The 21,136-nt window shown below is 50.6% G+C and overlaps 1 protein-coding gene across 1 annotated transcript in view; it reads right to left on the reverse strand.

Moving 5' to 3' along the window:
- Positions 1–21,136, reverse strand: part of TLL2 (tolloid like 2) — a 119,816-nt gene that overhangs the window by 14,450 nt on the left and 84,230 nt on the right. The window contains exons 9-13 of the mRNA XM_045854400.1: positions 19,122–19,237; positions 13,815–13,917; positions 7,022–7,138; positions 5,873–6,018; positions 5,162–5,357 (exon numbers count right to left, since the gene is read on the reverse strand). Coding sequence (XP_045710356.1) covers positions 5,162–5,357; positions 5,873–6,018; positions 7,022–7,138; positions 13,815–13,917; positions 19,122–19,237 — 678 coding nt within the window. The remainder of the gene's footprint in view (positions 1–5,161; positions 5,358–5,872; positions 6,019–7,021; positions 7,139–13,814; positions 13,918–19,121; positions 19,238–21,136) is intronic.

A 21,136-nucleotide genomic window follows, 5' to 3' on the forward strand; every position in this document is an offset into this window, starting at 1 on the left:
TCCCCTGACAAACTGGCGACTCGACCCCTCTGTACTTTTCCCCGCTTTATAAGGAGAAGTACAATAGTAACAACTGGTTTCAGGGTTGTGGTGATTGAAAATGACACGTGTGAAGTAACCAACGTGTGGACACAGCGTTGGTACACAGGGTCATCACTACAGACAGCAGCGGGCTTGCTTTGAAATTCCTGTGGGTGCAGACACACGATGACGGGGGTGGTGAAAAGGATAAGGGTGCCTGGCCATACGTGAATCGGATGCGAGTGGAGGGGGGCAGGCCTGAGGCGGGGAGGGAGACAAGGCAGGGAGAGAAGGAAGGGAAATGCACCAAGGATGGGCCCATGAAGCTGAGATGGGGCAGCACAGCAGAGTCGAGAAACCTGCTGGTGGGCATAGGGAAGGGGCAGGAGGAACCGTGGGAAAAAGCCCACCAGAACAGATGGAGAGGAACAAAGGCCCAAGGCTGGGGTGAGGAGGCGACTCCGATGCCACAAGACACTATGGTTATGGGTGGGACACACCCGTGTCATAGGCCAGAAAGGGAGGATCGCAGATCACTAAGCTTCCTGGTACTACCTTAGCCCCGTGGAGGGAGAGAGGCTGGTAAAACGGATTTGGGCCCAGAGCAAAGGGAATATAGTTCCCCTCCAGAGCAGAAGAGCAGGCTGTCTGACCCACGGAGGTGGGTGAAAGGTATGCATTTACACCTGAGCTCTCCTCAGCAAAAGTGGTGGGATGTTCGGCCATTTCCAACCCTGTCCAGTTTGGGGGCATGGCACGGAAGTGTACAAGAGAGCCTGCTTTTGGGGGAAGCCTGGGGGTCCTCTGTATCACCTCCACCCACACTGCGGTGGTAGCATCTGCTCCCAGCCCATGGGTTTGTGCTTGCTCTGGGCTGCAGTGGCCAAGGCTAAGCCTGCCAGAAAAACCTGGGGGAGTGTGGGGAGAAGCAGCTGAACCAGGAATGAGCTTGGCATCGTGGGAGCCCTGGCTTCTTTGCCTTCTCCCAGTGGTACTGGTGAGAGAGGGAACCATTACCTGGTTAGACAATGAGATGACTCAGGTAGGATCCCAAAAATTGTTTCAAAGAGGGTTAAGAAAAGAGAAGACAGGGCATATCACTAAGATTTTGAAGAAGCACCTTGAAAGATACCAGTCCCCCTCATCCAACCCACCCCACAGTGGTCCATCAGCAATGGGACAGTGGAGTGTGGGGACCAAGGTGGGGATCCTCCTACACTGTTGCAGGAAGTGTGTGACCACAATGGCCCTGCCAACCCTCGAGTGCTGCTGCCATCTCCTGAAGTAACCAGAAGTGCGAGGTGCTCTGCGGGCTGCCATCTGGCCCCGGGAGAGGGACGCAGAGGCCAACTGGCACCTTGGTCAGTGTCGTGTGCCAGCTGGGCCCTGAGCAGAACCTCCTGCCAGCTGGCACGGAGGCCAGAGCTTCTTCGACTTGGTCCAGCTCTTCTGCGCAGCCTTTGTGATTACTCTTCCAGCTTCTTTCACTGGAGAAGCCCAGACACACGCACTGGGCACCGTGTTCACAGGACGGCCCCCTTGTGGCCTCGAGGGAAAGGGCTGGGCAAAGACGTTGGTCATGCCCAGTCTCTGGACCTGCGGTGACCAGTACGGGAGCCAGCAGTCCCATGCTGTCATTAAACACGTGTAACGCAGCTTGTCAAAACTGGGAAGTGCTGTGAGCGACACACACACTGGACTGACAAGACTTAGTATGTAAAACAAAAACAAACCCATAACACGTCGCATTAATACTGTATGCTGATTACATATTAAAATGACAAGTGTTTTTTGGTATAGTGGGTAAAATAAAATTCATTAAAATTAATTTCATCTGTTTTCTTTGTGTTTCGGTAAAGCGGCCAGAAAGTTTAAAACTCCACACGTGGCTGGCACCTGTGACTGGCCTTCTGCATCTTTGGACAGCAGTGCTCTAGACTGTGGTCTCCGCCTCATTCATCCTCACGGGAACCCCTGAAGGCAGGCAGGGCTGGGAGCAGGATGCCCAATCCACAAATGAGGAGCCTGAACCCCATCCATCCATCCATCCATCCATGCATTGCCCAGTGAGTGTTTATTGAACCCACTGTGAGCCAGGCACTGGGAACAGACTACAGAACAGAGCAGGTGTGCTCCGATCTCAGGAAGGAAATCTGGCTGCCCGAGAGTAGCTAGCTAGTCAGCAAAGAAGGTAGGACTAGAACCCGAACTTCAGGTGCTGAACCCAGGGCCCTTTTCCCTATATTCCCATGGTATGAAGAAGACAGAAAGGTGACCAAGTGTCAGAATCAAATCACAAACACAAATAAAAAACTTAAACCCTTTCACTTTACTTGCCTGTGGCTCTAGGTCTCCGTCGTGGAACGAGAGCGCACTATGGACCCCTGCAGGCCCAGGGTCTAGTTCTAGCTCCACCACCTGAGACCTTGTTTCCTCAATTTGAAAATGGGAGTCAAAATAATGCCTACTAGGGGTTGTTCTGAAGACAAAGTGAGACAACTAATGTCACTTCTGGCTCACTCAGTAGGTTTTTCTTTGCCCTCTAATAGGCTCCAATTAGTTTCCCCCAAACCTGGTTCAGGGCCAAGGTCATTCTCAGCAGTATTAAAAAGATGTCGACCCTGGCTGGTGTAACTCAGTGGATTGAGCGCGAGCTGTGAACCAAAGTGTCGGAGATTCGATTCCCAGTCAGGGTACATGCCTGGGTTGCCGGCCACGGCCCCCAGCAACCGCACATTGATGTTTATCTCTCTCTTTCTCCCTCCCTTCCCTCTCTAAAAAGTAAAATAAAATAAAATCTAAAAAAAAAAAAAAAGATGTCGAGCTGGGCCCATGCACTAAGTCGGTATAGATGGGCCCCCATGAACACCTTCATGGGCAACTTAAAAGATGTTTGCAAATTGAAATGCCCTTGAAGTAGCAGACTGGGTAATCCGACCCCACCCCAAGCCAAGTCTGAAGGTCCTCTGACCTTCTCCCAGGTTCACACTTTTATGGCAATATGAGGTCTGTCCAGAAGGTATCCAGCCATGTAATATGAAAAGGAGACATTTACTGAGGAAGATACGAGACACATGAAACATTGTACATAAGACAATGATGCTTCAGTTCCCTTCAAAGTAGCACCTTGGGATCTCAAACATTTCTCCCAATTGCCATCAGCTGCCTTGTTGTATCCTGAATCTCACTGATGGTATGAAATCTCTACCCTTTCAAAGGTGATTTTAATTTTGGGAAAAGCCAGAAGTCACAGGATGCCAAATCTGGGCTGTAGGGGGGCTGAGTCACCTGGGTGATTTGATGTTTCACCAAAAATCTCTGCATGAGATGTGATCCATGAGTGGGTGCAGTGTCATCACCAATCACCAGTTAGTTGCCCATAGATCAGGCTTTCTGAATCATCCAAATGGTTTCCATGAGGAATGTTCAAGCTTAACACAAAATTTGATGCATATTTGTTGCCCTGCTCACTCAGTCATTTTGAATGTGACAACCACACAGTATGCATGCTCACTGAACAGCAGCTACTGCCCCCACTGACTAGCACAGTGAAGTCGTCATTGTTCACACATGTACATTCCAGTCCAGTCTCCTTGGCTGCCAGGTTTACACTGATGTCACATAAACCATTCTTGTTTTTTTAACAAAGGCTGGACTTTTTCCAGACAGACTTCATATCATTGCCCATTTGTTTGCAGGTCTTTTTCACCACTGTAAGCTCTTGAGAACAAAGACTGTGTGTCCCATTGTGTCCCCAGCCTCTAGCACAGTGCCGAACACATTGTTTGATGACTGTTCAATGGAGGGAAAAGAATAGGTCTCCTAATCAGCAAACTGAACTGGTTATCATGGTTACTTAATGTAGGCCAAGGTTCTCAACTCTCTCCCTTAGAAACCAGTTTAGCATCATAGAGAGAAATATTCCCTCCCATTGCCCTGACTGACAGCTCCAGTGCGGTCGCCACATAAAATGCAGGAGGCCCAATTAAACTGGAATTGGGACATACTTAAACTGAAAGATCATGCTTCATCTGAAATTCAAATTTAACTGGGCATCCTATTTTTCCCCCTCTAAATCTGGCAATCCTAAATGCCAGCTTTTGCCAACCTTCTCAAAAATGTGCATCACTAATTACCAGCAGAACCGGGAATGAGGGATGGGCGGGCCAGTGCCAACTGGTTACTAGTTATCTCACTGGAAAGAAGCCCTAATACCTACGGTATAGACCTGGGGATGGAAGGCAGGGGAGGAGAGGGATGGGAGACATAAATAGAATTAGAATAAAACCACATAATCATTCATAGCATGTGGCAAACAAAATGAGGCCTCCCAAAACTGTCCATGACAGTCCCTGGTCAGGGTCACATGGTTTGAAGTGGGGTCTTCTGACACCCACCTGCAGAACCTGGGAGAAGGGACAAAGAGGGGGCAGATGGGAAGACTGGGAGTAAGGGAGGGACCAAGATTTCTCTTCCAGGGAGAAGAGAAGGAAGGAAAGGCAGCCTTCTCCTGTGTGTGAGTGATGCTGTCAATCAGCTGCAGACTGGATGTCTCCATTCAGTGGCTGCTGGCGTGCTGTTAGTGCCCAAACACAATGTAGTGGGGAATGTCCAGTATTCCCTTGTAGGGTGTGGTCTGAGGGGCTTCCAGGACCCTGAGAACAGAGAAGACCGACCTGTCTAAGGAATCCTGGAAAGCCCACTGTGCTGGGGCCAGGAATGCTGGTCTTCCCAAACCATCTGGGTCTGGTTTCATCAAGACCCTGCAGAGCAGTTGGTCCCTAATGCAACATGGAGGTGTGTTCCTGGAGCACCACCCCTCACTCTCCATCCTTCTCCCATCCACTTGTAGGCTGGGGGGCTAATGCTTCAGGAGCTGGAGACCTGGGCTGCTTCTGGCCCGCATTAGGCAGTGCAATGTAATGTCACACTCGCTGTGTTTGGAGTTTTGACCTGCCACTTGCTCTCTGAGTGATCTTGAGCAACCCTTCTCAGTACTGATCAAATATTATCCAAATCTAACTTGAAGGGCTATTTTGGAAATTATATTACATCGTGTAAATCAAGTACCTCACACAGTTCCGGGCACACAGTAGGTGTTCTTCCTGTGACTAAAAATGGAAATAACTGCTATTCATACCCTTGAAAAAATTGGCTGCAAAGCCCGCTTTATTGATGGAGCCATCGGACACAAACTTCATCCACATTCTGTTAGAGCTCGACTTCACATCCTCCGGTTTCTCGTAGCCACAAAAGTGGCCAATCAGGGCGCTTTCTTCCGTGGGCCCATCACGGATTTCCAGGTAGTCATATGCACAGCTGTCATGCCTTTCGATCTAAATAAAGAAACAGAGGCAACGTGGAAGACGACCAACGGCTTGGCCTTAAGGTTTTTGATTTAAGGAGGGAACCTCAATATCACTCTGAAAACTCGAACCAAGCGGCCAAAGGACCCAAGTGTGTCCTGGGCTTCTCCGAACCATCTCTGACTTGCAGGAGTCAAGGGTGAATCAAGCTGCAAAGAGACTAAGAGATGGTAAATGGGGCAAAGGGATGCTACAGCACTGGCTGGGGCCCTGTCCTAGACTTCCACTTAGTTATCCCCCACCTCTCCAGCAGCCTTCAGAATGGAGACAGACACGATTTCAAAGCCTGCAAAGTTTTTGATACCAGATGTCTGGGTGTAACCCACTATGGGCTTGCAATTGCCTCTTAGGTTCCTGTTTTCAACCCAAAAGTGGACACCCATCTTTTTTTTTTTTTTTGGAAATCAATCTTCATAGAGCAGAGCGTGTCCAGCAAGAGCTGGCATTTACTTCATCCCTGGAAAGACCGTCTGAGCAGTACTTACCTCAAAAACTTGGAAGGTGAGCCCCACGTGAAAACCCTCTGAAACCGTAATCCTCCAAATACATTCCTTGGAAGGTCTGTAGTCATCAGGGTAGTTGGGAGACTGGATCTGACCAGCGTCTTTGTTTATGTCTCCCCCACAGGTCGCTTTAGAAAGAGCAACAGAACAGGCTTTAGAAAGAGCAAGGAAGAGGGGTCCCTGGTTGCATCTGACAAAGAAAGTCGGCCATTTGTCACCACTAGGTGACTCCACTTGCCAAATTTTCATTTCCATCCAGCCAAGGCTGCGCCTACAGAAAGGCACAATTCCACGTTTGCGACTCAGAGCTGTTTTACACAGGCAGAAAACCACCACGTGGAGCCAGGGCCCGGTGCATCAGAATCACCTGGGAGATTTTCACGCTACGAAGCTGGGGCCACAGCCCACAGGTTCTGACTGAATGGGTGCAGGGGAGCTCAGACCGGTCTGATATTAGAGTCCCCAGGTGAGTGTAATGTACAGGGTAGAGGGCCACGTGCGAGCACGCTCTTTCTTTCATGAACACAGACGCTGGCCTCTCCAAAATTACAATTTAAGACCAAAAGCGGCCTTAATCACTACCTAGCGGTTTCCTGTTGGGGGCGGGGTAACACGCGGAGCCAGCAGAAGCTGAAGTGTCCTGGCGGCAGCTGCTGAGAGCCCCGATCTGCTGGATCCCTCAACTCCAACCCCGTGGTGGCCTCAGAGGCCTTTCCAAGAAATCTATTTGAAAATTCCCCGATATCGTCCAAAGTCCTCTTTTCACAAATGAAACCCATGGCAGCTCTGAGAGGTTCGATTCTTTTCTCAGGCTCACACAGCTACTCAGAGGCTGCTTTCATTCCCACAGGGCTCTGTATCCCCCGCCCCCACCCTCCCCAGCCCCGCCCAGCCCCCGCCCCCAGGCCTGGAATGAGGGTTCAGCAGGGTGCTGACAGGTAGATGACGTCTGTCCTGCAGTGAGCACAGCTGGCCCCTGGCTTCCGGAACGTGGAGGCAGGGGAGAGTGAATCACTCCGCCTGGCCCCGGCTGTGGCTGCGCCCCACCTTCGCGGCCCGGGCAGCTGCCACACACGCCCGGGACTCAGGGGGCTGCAAGCAGGAGCTACCCAGGCTCCATCGTGAACAAACCTTCATACACCGCGAAGAAACCCTTGCCCAGGATGTTGCTGCTGCTCCGGAACTCCACCCAGAGTCGGCTGTCGGTGGAGACAAGGGGCTCCGGGGCTTTATCACCACAAAACCTACCTGGGAAGTAGAAAAGAATGGTGAGGCCGCCGCTGGACAGCAAGCGGGGGCTCGCGGCAGACAGAGAAAGCAGTGTTCCAAATGCGGTTCCAGGCGACCTGTAACCCCGGCCAAGGGCAAGTCCACCTGTGGCGCGCACAGGATTAGCAGATGGGACGGAAACAGTGACCCGGCCTGCGTGCCTTCTCCAGACTCAATGTCTTCAGGAGAACTTCAGACTCCAGTCAATGGAAGCGCCAGAGTGCAGCCCAAGCACCGCCTCTCCTGCCAAACAGGTGTTGCTGAGGTGCTGAAGGTGGGGTGGGTGTTGGTCTGAGACAGTGCTGACTGTGCCCTGTGCCCCGGTGTTCCCATTGCATATACACCCTTCTCTTTGGGGGCCTGCCTGGGGGGAAGACAACCTGCCTCCCTTGCCCCAGAGAAGGGACGCCAGAGATCACGTGATAAAGAAATCAAACCTTCTTGGCTTTTGATTATCATAAGCCTAGTCACAATACCAAAGATTTAGATGAATACACAGTGAGTAAGAGCCCATTTCCCCACCCTTGTCATCTTAGAAAGGTTCCCAGGACGGAGGAGTGAGGGGACGAGGGAGGGGGTCGGAGAGGGCACCACAACGAGGCCCCTAAAAGGACCCTGTGCCCTGCCCACCCCAAGCTGAGACGCTGTGTGGAAAGACGACAGAGACCCTAAGTAGGTTTAAGGATCTTCAAGAAGCAGAGAACAGTTCCCCCAGTCCCCAGGCAGAGCCCGAGCAGAGCCCGGACAGACAACGAAACCCTCGATCCCCATGGCCCACCAGGGAGGGGTCAGAGCAGCAGTGGCTGCGTGGTTTGCTAGGACACGAGGCAGGACACAGGCACACGGGGTTCTTCAGGCAAAGCATGGTGGGATGGGAGCGGTCACATCCCAGGCTCCTGGGAGGGACAGGGGAGGGACTTTCCCATAGTCCTGAGGAACTGAGGAGCCACAGGGTGTCTTCTAGGGAGACATCGACTTGACACCAATCTGAACTGGCCTTGAGCTGAGACAAGGAGGAGACACAGCAGCCACTTGGATGGACGGAGGGCTGCAGACCAGAGAGGGAGGAGGACATCCCATCAATGGCATGGCATGGTGCTAGGGAGGCCTCCCAGCCCCCACGCCCTGACACAAAGCCTGCCCCCCAGCACCCGCACCCCGGGGAAGAAAACACAAAGGGACCGCAATCACGTGCCCACTGCCTGATGGAAAGGGGGCTCGTAATTGCTGTTGAACTTTTGGTACTGAGAATTTTAAATGAATATGTACTTCTTGAACACTTGGGTGTGAGTCTAAAATTTGGATCCTCTACAGAGGCAAAGGGGAAAGACCATGCCTACCCGGTATACGGTCATCCTTGTCCATATGATCTCTAATGCCACGAAGACGGAAGCTGGGCAAGGACAGCAGTGCAGCGGGTGGAGACAGCTGAGCTGTACTGACCACTTCTCAATACAGACCAGTCAAGGCCTGTTTGGAGTGGAAGCCATGGTTCTGACAAGCACCCACTGTGTGAGTCACCCAGAAAATCCAATGAACTAGGGGGGTCATGGGGAGTGACCGTTAATGGGTGTGGCTTTATTTTGGAGGTGATAAAGATGTCCTCAAATGGAAGGTGGTAATGGTTGTACGGCTCTGTGGACACTCTAAAAACCACTGATGTGCACACTTTAAATGGCCAAATATATGGCATGTGGATTCCATCTCAATAAACATATTTTAAAGCCCACATTTAGTGAGCACTCTCTTATTGCCAGCACCATGCTAAGTGCTGAATCAACCCTTCGAAGCTGCGACTGTACTCTGCCTTTCCGAGATATGGGGGAGTGTGGGAGGGGGAGGAACCATTTCCTCACGGCCAACTGCAGCGTACATTCCTTGGGGAAACGCGGTGGGTAGAGTCTGCTAATCCCCCTGCTGCTTCCTTCCGACTCTGGCCACCTGCAGCCTTTTGGATTTGGTGAGCTTAATATTAAATGAAATGCGCTGAAACTGCTGCCAAGAATTCAGTAAGGAAAAATCCATGAGAAGCCTATAAATTTTCAATAATGGTTCCTCTGGCATGGCCAATTAGTGTCAATTAGTTCTTGGAAAACAACAGTAAGCATGGGGAAGCATAGCTTACCAGTGAGGAGAGGAAGCTGCTGAACCTTGGGGCAGAGCTGATTCACAAGAAATCCCTTCTTAGCCTCGCCCAAGCGTCAAGTCCAAATTCTTATTTAAAACCCCAGATGTCACAACCACTGGGGATGGTTACCAAAAGGGAGAGGGACTGCCACTGCCTTGCTGCCTAAGAACCCAACTGGAAGTGATACACTGTCCACTCCAGGGCCCCAGGATGAGCCATGTTTGCTCAGTACTCGGAGGACGTAGGAGTTACAGACCAAGGTGTATTTCGTGCCTCGGCAGAGCCAGACTCGGTAGAACAAATTACAAATCATCTCTAAGTAACACCTCTCCCCAAACCACTTTGTAATTCTCAACTAGAATCCTCTCCATTGTCCCTGGGCAGCTGTCTCAACATTCTGATCTTCACCATAATAGCAGTAATAAAATCTCCTTTTTTATTGGGATGTTTATACCAGACATGGTCCTCAGCACTTCGTGTGGATTACCTAATTGTACCCCCATGACCCCTGATTTAGGTACTACCATTAACCTCGTTTATGATAAACCTGAGGATCGGAGAGTCTGAGTTGAGTTACACTCAAAGTTGTTTGAGTGAAAGCAGGATTTGAACCTTGGCAGTCTGAGATCTTGACCTTCATCATCAGTCTCACCTTCCGCACCATCACCACCATCACCACCATCACCACCACCACCATCAAAAGGGACTTCTTGGTTTAAGGTGCAATTCTGAACACTGGATGCTTTTGGACCAACAGACATCAAATCTGCTCTGAGAATGTAGACATCATTCCCACTTCCCAGTTTGGAAACACATAGGAATGAAGATCAAAGCCTCCACCATAAAGCAAGCCCGCGCCCATGCCAGGCGTGGCTGTGTGACTGATTTCTGCTCATTTGGGAGGCTGCCCCTGCCCGGGGCACCCCAGCAGTGGGGCCACGCGACACTGATTGGCCAGCCTGGCCTCTCTGAACTTCCCTCCCCACTTCAGGGAAAGGGGGAGAAAGGGCTTTTGTGTGCATTGTGGTGCCAGAGAATACCCAAGGACAGTTCTGCATACAAGAGTTCATTGTCAGAGTCACTCCTCTGCAGAAATAAGGGAGGGGAATCCAATTAACAGACCGGTATTTCAGATCACTGGACGAGTTCTCTGTGCAGCCACCTTCCTCCCCCCTTTCGGCGCAGTCTCGTAAGTGACCCCTGAAACTGAAAAACCAATTTGATATCTTTAACCAGCCGTGAAATGTTCTCAATCCACTTACATTTCCCTTTAATCACGCTGTGAAAACCCAGGTCCCCAACAGCCTCCTTCCAAGGAGACCTAACAGGCTGGAGAGAAACTGGACTAGAGAAAAGGTGTCAAATTCCTAAACTGAAATCTGGTTCCTGGCTCTGGAGGAGGAGTTTAATAAGGATATCAGGAGAGGAAATGCAGATGAGGGCACAACAAGTAGGCTCCATGGGGAGTCATAAAGGGTTCATTCATAAAAAGTTATGCACCCATTATGCCTGGATTTTCACACACTGCCCTGGGAAAATATGCAATGCACAGTTTTTCAGAGCAAGATGCCATACTTTCACAATTCGCCCTAATCCGCTCTCCCTCCTGCCAAAGGGGCATTGACCTGCCTCCTCCCGGCAGATTTCACGGCACTGACCCCTCCCAGGGACCAGCTCGGCCCACACAATGCACTTGTTCCCAGCACAAAAGTTCACTAACAACTGCATTTGGAAACATCAGAGCGGGCCAAATAGTTGGCAAAGGAGATTCCTGCGAATGAAGAATGGTTGCAGGCGGCCGGGCCGTGTCTTGGCTGCAAGATACATCACACACACAGACTGCAAAAGCGTGTAAAATATAAACCAGAAAAAAAAAACAAAACTCCCAAACAAAACAAACCACCAACTACAACGGACAGCAAAGCTCCAACGAAACTATGAAAGTGCAGCCAGAGAGACCAGGATTGTAGTGAGAAAGTTCTTGTTTCAAGGGAAGGGAGTGACTGGCAATGCCTCTGCCTTGGGCCCGTCCTCGGGAGCGTGCCTTGGCCCTCTCCGGGGAACCTCAGCATCAGAGCGCTTCCTCCTCCTGAGCCCTTTAAGTCTCTCACATTCCTGGGGGAGTATGGGGTTGCCAGATTTAGCAAACAAAACTACAGGAAGCCCAGGTCAATTTGAATTCCAGATAAACAATGAATCATGCATTTTATCTAGCAACCCGAGGGGAGACTCTTCTCAGATTCAGCCTCTCCCCATCACCAGGAGTTCTGAGTTCTGGTCTGACCTCAGCCACTAGCAGGTCATGTGGCCGTAGTGAGTTGGTCCACACTTGGGGAGCATGGTTTTCCCATGAAGGTGCAGGGTCAGTATCTCCAAGGTCCCTGCCAGGCTGAGGGCTCTGCGATGCCATGTTCTCATGTAACTCCTCCTTTTACTATTTTAAGTATAAAATAATACTGTATAGCTGCCCATCACCTCTGTGCTTCCTTCCTCAGAGGTAACCACCTTCTGGAGGCAGAGGAGCACCCCGCAGTCTCCTTTCTGTGTACTGCGTACTGCACAAGTTCACGTATTCACACGTTTGTAGGTAGGTGGGACCATTCCCTGACCCAGCTCGCAGGGATTCCGACTCAGTAGCCTCCTAGGAATCCGCACTCAGGAATCCTCCCAGGCGATGCTTGTGTTCAGCGTGGTTTAGGAACCTCTGCTACCAGGAACCCAGCCCTCAGTCATTTTTCTATATCCAGTCAGTGCTACCTGTAAAGCCATGCGTCCGTGCCCCTGGCTGCTGGCACCTATCCGTCTGCTCGCCTTGGACAGGAAGCAGAAATGCAGGGCAACAGCCTCCAACCCCCCACCAGGTGCACACCTGACTTGTCCTGCAGTGTGACACTCTGTCTGTGCTGGGCCGGGGGCCGCTTTCTCCGTTTGCTGACCTGGACTGCTAACTACCTGATTCCTCCCTGTGCTGGTAACCTGGTACCTGGCTCAGAGCCTGCCTTGGCTCCTTTCCAGCACACCCATCGACATGAATTCATACCTGTGTGTAGCCCTGAGACTTTAAACTCATACCCTGGCAGACAGAGGGGGCTTATGCGCTATTCCAGATGGCAGCTGACCTGGCTGAGACCTCTTGGTTATATGGAAGCCTAATGCCTGCCAGGCCCCCTTGGGTCCCGCCAGAGCCTCTGTCTCTGTCTCTTCTGACCTACCCCGAAATCTGACATGAGGTCGGGGTCAGCCTGGCCATGGAACTCCTCAACTTAGTTCTCTTCGCAACTTCCTAACAGCAGCTCACTCTCAGGCCATTCACAGCACAACAAGGTGGCCTTTCCGTCCCCATGAACATATGCCAAGGACCACATTCTTACTGGGAGCTTAGACTGGCAGCCCACTCTGCAGGCCACTCTAACAATAAGGACAGACGCTCTCAGCTGAGACCCCTCCACTGGGCTCCCTGGGAACCGCCTTCTCTGTCTCCACCACGGCCGGCTTCCCAGAGAGTCCTCCGTCCACTCCCTGGGCACCAAAGCCACTGGTCTTCCTTATGACACTAACTTTCCCTGGTCACCCGTGAGAGAGCTCTCTTCTGGTCACCAATTCTGAGTGAGCTGACCTTTCTCTTTATGCCCCCTGCCCACGGCCTCTCACGCAAAGGTCCCGGCTGCCTTTCCATGTGGGAGTTCATGCACTGTTCACCTCCGCAGATAGTACATGCTCCTCAAAGGAAAACGAGAAAACAGAGCTAAACCAGAACAACAACAGAATCCAGTTTTTAAAAATACTCCATTGTCTCGAAATAACCACTGTGGACAATCTATAATTCTTCTTGATATTCATATTGTAGATTCCAGAACAGTCTCTTCCAGTTGAGTTCGGCCCACACAATGATTTCAGTAATCTCAGTGAGGACACTCACTGTTCGGTTTCCCACACTCCCCCCGAACTCCTTATTTTGCCATACCAACCCAATCATGTTCATTTACACCTTATCTCCGAATGCGTCTGCATTTGTAGAGCCTGCATAACAGACATAGATGTGTATTTCTGTTAGAATGGAGCCCTACTGCGTATTCTATTTTGTCACACCTTTTTTTGTGTAACAATGCACAATGAACACCTTTCTGTATCAACAAAGAGTCACCTCCAACTTCACTGTTAATGGCTGGACAGTTTTCCATTGAAAAGACGTATCATAATTTATTCAGCTAACCCCTACTGTTGAACATTTAAATTGTTTTCAATTCTCCCTGCTTCAGTGAACAGCCCTGTGGCTAGAGCTTCGCACACTTCCTTAATTGGTTCTCCAGGATAAACTCCACGAAGTGGAATTGCTGGGTCAAAGGGTATTCGCAGCTTTAAAAGCTTCTAACATGTGTGGCCAAATGGAATGTCCTGAGTTTTACAATGACACCGACCCTTGAGAGCTTCCTGTGACTGCCGCCTGGGTGGACCCTCCCAAACGTGAACCGCATCACGCAGGGCAGCCAATCACTCCCCTCCCAAGGCTTTCTTGAGTCAACTCACCCAACAGGGGTGCTTTTCTCCAATACCCATCCCGGACCTCCACGTAGTCGTACCAGCACAGGCGGCTTTTAAACAAATCCATGGACGTGAAGTTTAAGATGATCTGTAAAGAGTTACCATAAAGTCAGTTTTGGCAACAAAGCCTGAGGAGTTTTGAGAGATACATCTCGCATACCGGTGTTCTCACGTTACCCTTTAGCATGCAGAGCTCTCAGACCACAGTAGGAGTGTCCTCCCAAAAACACACTCACAGGAAACCTCATGACATTAAATAATAAACCTTGAGCAGGATGGGGGGTAAACAAAGGAGATGGGTCCTTCGGTTCTGCCTGGGGAATAACTTGAGCTTTTGAAGTCACTAGGTGGTTTACAGAAAGCAAGATGCATTAAAGGCGAGCCAGGATGCATTGAGTCTGGGGATTTGGAAGGAGGTAAGGGGTCAGTGAAGTTCAGAGATACGAAAAGATCTTATAACATCATCAATCATTCTAAAGGGTCTGGGGTTAGCCTGAGTGCATCTGAGCACCTCCGTGATCAATGTTCCCTCGGCCATGACCTCACTCTTCTGAGGTGTGGTGTGTCTCAGAGCCTTCCTACAGTTCGTGCGTGCACACATTCATTCATTCGTCCGTTCTACCATTGTGTGCTGGCCACCTACTGTGTGCCCGTCTGTGCTGGCCTATCAAGACAGAGAGTTCAGAAGGACAGGGTTCTGGCCCTGAGGGAGCTCAGACAAAGAGGGAAGGGCGGAAGTGTCGAGCGGATTACAGCAGCACAGTATCGACGCTGAAAAGGGAGGAACAGACAGAGAGGGGGTTAAGGAGCCACAAGGAGAGAGACCTGAATTCTGCCCGGTGACACTGGAGGAGGCTTCTCAGGCGAGGTGGCATTTAACCCAAGGGGAACCAGGGTCCAGGGGGCAGAGAAGTAGGGTGAAAGCATTTTGGTGAGAGGGACTGACGTGAGCAAAGGCAAGGACGTGTTTGGGAGACTGTACTGCACCCAGCCTGGTTCACTGTGGTGTGTCTGGAACGAGGAGCCAGGAGAGAGGAGAAGGAGTGAGGGCTGGAGAGGTGGGGGCTCAGCTGGACCGTAAAGGAAGGTTTCAGCTCTCTGGACACCCCGAGGCCATTCAGGGGATGCGCCTGCCCCACCAGTGGAGCGGGCTGGGTGGCCCTGCAGAGTCAGCGTGCAGGCCTGCGCCCATGAGCTGGCCCTGGCCCCCACGGCAACTCTTCCAGCTCGGGGATCCCCGGCAGACAACCGAGAGAGAGTTCAGGATTTCCCCTCTCCCTGCACCCCGCTTCCATTCCCGCCGTGCACGGTGTCCATGCCGTCTCCTGCACTGAGCCGCAGTGGCTCATCAGGCCCAGCTCTCGGGGTGTCTCTCTGCCTGTGCTCACATATCCCTGCTCCACCATTTCTCAGGTCTTCTTGCTCTGCGGGGTCCCGCCGAGGGCAGCCCTGCGCCAGCCCCTGCACCCCAATCCTTTTCCCCTTCCCACTTGTGGGACCTTTCTGTCAGTTGGTTCAACTCTCTCTAGCACCTGCACTCTCCCACTTTCATTTACATGCTCACAGTCCCTGCCTGGTCCCTGGTCTCCAACTAAACCCGTGGGCAGGAGGGCTGCAGGTCAAGGGTTCTGGTGCCCTGTTGGCCAAGCAGAGAAGACTGTTACATATTTGTCCTTGTTCTCTGTGGCCCCTCTACTCTGAACCTCTCCCCTCTGGTTCTGCCACACTAGCCTGTCCTCTCTCTACTGTCTCTCTTCTCTGCTGGCTCTTGTCCTCTCCACTCCCCAGGAACTGTGAGGCCACCTCAAACAAAGCACTTCCCTTCCAGCTTCCCTGTCTGGAGGTGACACCATCGTACCCATCACTCAGGTGCAACGCCTTTGCACCTACTGTTTACCTCAATGCTGACAGGTTCTTTTCCTTTAAGATCTGTGCCCCTTGCTCCCTGCCACTCTTGCTGCCCCTCCAACAACCCCTCCTGCACTGCTCCTGCTGAGACGACTCCTGAACTCCTCCCTGCTGTGTCCACGTCCACGCTGCACACTAGGGCTTCTAGATCAATCTTGCACTTTTATCTCATGTTTGCTAGAGCCCTCCTCTGTTCAGAAAACTTCAATGGCTCCCTTTGCCCCAATCTCGTAAATTAAACTCACTGCCTACCTTGCAGAGCCTTCGGCGCCCATCCTAATACATGGCCTTATCTCCCAGTGTGCCCTAAAATATTCACGCAAATGGAACCCTCCCCAGGCCCAGATCAAGGGGCCCTTCCCGCCTCCCCGAGTCCTTCTCTGACTGCCCAGTTGCACACGATCCTTCCCTCTTTGGAACTCTCCCCTCTCCTCGTCATGATTCGAGAGCAGGTGTTTCTAGAGTCCAGCAGATCTGGATTTCTTCCTAGGTCCACCACTCCCTAGCTGTGGGATCTTGGGAAAATACTGCTGTCCTCCTGGACCATTAGTTTCCTCATCTATAAAACAATGTGCACACCACTGGACTGGGAGGGGACTGCACGAGAAACTGCAGAGAATGTACATTGCTAGGCCTGGGACACAATAGCCACTCAATAAATGGCAATTTTAAAAATCAAGCCACACTGAGTGCACACTTAGTGTACCACAAACCAGACACACTAAGTGCTCTTCGCAGGCTGCCTTTCTTAAGAGTCCCCACCCCTTCCCATGGGACAATCCCACCCAATGTTCAGGTTTCAAGACAAGGAGCACCTTCTTCCACAAAGCCCTAAGGTCTCGTAGGAAATGAAGAGTCAGTACTAGAAAATAATAGGCCAGCTCACCTCCCGTGTTGTGGAGTGTGTGTGTGTGTGTGTGTGTGTGTGAGAGAGAGAGAGAGAGAGAAAGAGAGAGAGAGAGAGAGAGAGATGTCGCTCTTCTTTCAAACTAGACCAGTTGTTTTCAACTTGCACATTAAACCACTTCGGAAACTTAAAAAATATATTGGTTCCAAATAATGCTCCTCCTTCAGTTAAATCAGACTCCCCAGGGATAAGGAGGTTGGGGGGAGGGACTCTGACTAAACTCTAGGTCTCCTAAGCACAGAAACTGTGCCTTCCAACCCTTGCATCCCCCTCGGTGCTCACACTCACGTGGACTGGTTCAGGAACGCGGGCTAGCTGGTTGCAATATGGTTCTTTAGCCTTTGCTTTTTAAAATTTCAGAAAGGCAATATTATTACAAATTCCTTGGTAACACATTCATGATCTGAATGAATGGAATAATTATTCAGGCTAATTATTTTAAGTATGTTAGTGAGCCACAAAGATCATAGGGGAAGAGGTGATGAACAGGAGGTGATAATGCAAATCAATCAAGTTTGCTAATTACTAGCAGCTCTGGGGAAGGCTGGGTGAAGCAGAAGTGGAAATAATTGGTGCAGGAATTTCAATGATATGTATTCTCCCTGCCCCCAGTTGGCAATAATAATTAAGGCTGGGTGAAATCTTACACAGCTCAAATATATCACAGAGCCTCTGCTATGCAGGGCAATTCAATAATCTGGGGACTAGCGAACCCCTGCTTCTTCCTCCGCCACCTTCCTGCCTCCCTGCCATGCCACCTCCTGCAGGCACAGGGATAGGACATCCACCCAAGATGGACAAGTCTAGCGTCTCTCAGGCTCAAGATGACAACCACCCTGTCATAAATGCTTACAGCCAGAGAAGGGTGTGTGCATATGGGTATTGTTCACGTGTGCATGTGTGAGCACATGTGTGGGTGTGAATGCATGTTCAAATGTCGAGTAGCCTGTCCCTTTTGTGGAATAACATAGGATGATGGTCAAGCATCGAGGCTGGCAGAGTCCAACTGCCTGGGCTCAAATCCCAACTCTGCAACGAGCTGAGTAGCCTTGGACAAGTCCATTTCCTTACCTGCAAAATGAGTGTGGTAATAGCACTTACTACACGAAGTCATTGTGAGGATTAAATGAGAGAATCCACCACATATGCTAAAAATAGTACCCAGCCCATGGAAAAAACTCCCACTGGTTCCTAGCCATTATTTTTTCCTAGCTATCACACTACGTTTAGATTGACATTGAAACGGAAACCTGGAAGTTAGCTATAGGCACCTGAAAAATTCCGGCACCTCTCACTGCACGCCCGCTGCTGGTTTTTCACTCCACCCTCCTCCGTCCACATGTTCATTCAACAAATACTTGTTGTGTGGCTCTGTGCCATAGGCTGTGTCCTCAGTGAGTCCAGAAGAGGAACAGCCAAACAAACCAGCGTCATGATTTGTGGGATGAGCCACAACCAGTGCGGCTGCAGGGAGCTAGAACCAGGGGAAAGAGCAAACATTTCAAAAATAGCTGCATCTGTTTTAAGACAACTTGATGATCCGTTGGCTCTGTTGAGAGGTGTGGTGAAGAAAACACGGGTCTTGAACTGCAGAAGCCCCAGTTCTGTTCTGTATCTAACTGTGAATTTAGACAATTCACAAAATGCCCAAGCCTCAGATTCCTTGTTCACATGATGGATCTAAGGAAGTGCACCATGTTCCAGCAGTGGCGAGAACATACTCCCCCTGGACCAGAACAAAAGAGGCTCCTGCCCTGGGCTTGGCTCTCAGGAGTCGTGGAATCTTCAGGGCCAAAGGAACAAGCCTACGCAGAGCTTGCCCAGCTTCTAGACTTCCCACTAGGAGCCCAGAACCCCGGAACTCCCTGCCAAAACAGCCCATTTTCAGGACATGCAAGGACCTCTGTCCTGAATCCATCCTCCTGAGGGTACACGGCACACCTAGGCAGTCCACTTCCCCTGGAGGGTCAGCCAAGCAATGGCTGTTTGTGAGGCAGGAGGAGAGGATGTTCGGGAGTGCGGGCCGAGGCGTCACCATGGGTGCTCTGAGACGGCACTGGGGCTGGGAGGAGGAGGAGAGGCCAGCTGTGGGCTGTTAGCTAGCTCCACCCATATTGCCACCTGCCAGAGCAACACTTCAAGGTGCCCAGAAATTCTAAATTGGATCCTCGCTTTCCAGGGCATTCTGACAGTGAGTTCATCGAGGAAGGAGGATAACACCTACTTTATTTACAAACGGTGAGCCTGATGTATAATTCATGTGGACATTTAGTACACAGGCTTCCCTTTGCATGAGGGAGGCTGGCTGAAAAATCCAGGAGGAAGTAACATTAAGCAAGCGAGTAGTCTATGCCTGGCGCAGGGTAGGTGCCTGCAACATAATAGCTGTTATTACTCCTATTAATGATAACTCCTCACACGTCAGTCACCTCACTCAAAGAATGTTACGTTATTTCCAGAGGTGGTCTCACACCTACCTTTTCCCCTGGAGTGACCGATATCCTCCAGACACAATGGGAATAGGAAGGGTAGCCGTTTGGAAAACCAGGTGCAGAGAAGTTTCCCGTTGTGTCCTGCAGAGTCTCCCCACAAGCTGCATGAGCAAAACAACAATCATGATTCAGGCACATGCACATACTCCCCGCCTGAGAGCGCCCTCTACAGGGCTGCTGAGCAAACACTCCCCTGAACTAGCCTCAGCATTTAGAACAAATGGTGAGAAGTGTGCCAGGCTGGCTGATATTTTCCTGGCTTATAAAAGTGAAAATAGGGTCTGGGCATAAAAAAGAAACACCCCAGGGGTCCTTCTGAGGCTCTCAGGATTGAGCAGGGCCTAGAGCCAGGTTTGAATCTAAGCTCTCCAGCCCCCTGTGTGGTGGTGGCCTTAGTTTTCTTATCTGTGAAATGGGTAGGACCCGCCCAGAAGGTTAATGAAATCATTTGTGCTAAATGAAATGGATCAGCTCAGTGCTCGGCCCATGGCAAGTGCTCCACATGCAGCAGCCCCACAATCACCAACAGCAGTGTCTGTGGCACAGAGAACATGAAAGCCCAAGTCCGTAACGCAAAGAGGAAAAAGGCTTTGAAACTCATTATTGGCTGTTATTTTGAATCTCGCCTCTTCTTTTTCTGCTGCCTACCTCTGAATGAGCTACCAAATAGCCAAGAAAACAGAGAAAAATGACCAGAGGCACGGGAAGCTGGAATACTCTACAAGAAGCTATCCCGGCCACAAATGTCCGAGGGTTGCTGAGCCATGAGTCTAAAACCTAGTATTACGTCTATGAAAAATATTTCCCTAATTTATCCTCACACCTGTATGAAGAAGCTTGGAAGCTGCAGGTTTCATACGTCCCTGACTCCCAGGGACTTGAGCCCCAAAGACAAAGACACAAGGTTGCTGGGGGCCCCTCCTCTTACAGGGCCACCCCCAAAATGTGGGAAAGAAGCATCCTTATGTGTATTTTCCTGAGTGCAATTCCAGCTCTTCACAGCAAGTACCCTCGCTTTCAGCTACTACTGCAAACCCCTGGGAGCTGCAGCCTTTGGAGATGCAGGAAGGGATAGCTGGAGAGTGGCCCATCCTTGGCCTCAGGAAATCCTGGATATCAGGGCTTCAATATCATGTTACCGAACAACTGCCAGGCATCATGAGGATTATGCCTGGCAGTCAACACCCCCGAGGGTTCCATGGAAATTATTTCAGAGTAATCATCAACATTCTGCAGGAACAGATACGTTAGTGTATGGCTCTGTGGTATTTACCAGCTGCCTTGAATCCTTTTGGGAAGTAAGAGGCATATACATTATAACTAAATAAATACTATGGCATTTCCCAGGGAATGCTATAAGGTTTCTCTTTCAATTCAGCAAGGTTATATGATATGTGTGTCCTGTATTGCAGCCCTAATGTGCCCCCAGATGACGAATAGCTGGATGAACGTATTTCCTAGAGGTTCATGATGGAGGGGAGCCTTGCACGGCCCTTCGCAGGCCCCGGGAGCCCGCTGAGCAGGGCGATGTGATAGCCCAGATATTCTAAGGTGGCTCCTACTTCAAATATTCCGTCCTATGATCAAACCGTGTGCCTGGTCTAGGGGTCTAAAAAGGTTACTGGATCCCTGGCTGGTGTGGCTCAGTGGATTGAGCACTGGCCTGTGAACTGGAAGGTCGCAGGTTCAATTCCTGGTCAGAGCACATGCCTGGGTTGTGGGTCCAGTTGAGGGTGTGTAAGAAGCAACTGATTGATGTTTCTCTCCTTCTCTTTCTCCCTTCCTTTCCCTCTTTCTAAAAATAAATAAATAAAATCTTTAAAAAAAAAAAAAGGTTACTGGACCTGTTGGTAATGGAGTTTCCTTTTTCTGCCCCAAATGCTGAAATGCATTCTGTCCCATTGGTAGTAAAAACCGGCTGCTGTACTCAATGCTTTGCATTAAAGTTCAGCAGCTTAAAGGGGTGGATGTGAGCTCACCCCCAGGGCAGTAGGGGGTGT

The sequence above is a fragment of the Phyllostomus hastatus genome, unplaced genomic scaffold, assembly GCF_019186645.2.
Source record: "Phyllostomus hastatus isolate PE091 unplaced genomic scaffold, TTU_PhHast_1.1 phas_scaffold_1066, whole genome shotgun sequence".
NCBI lineage: Eukaryota > Metazoa > Chordata > Mammalia > Chiroptera > Phyllostomidae > Phyllostomus > Phyllostomus hastatus.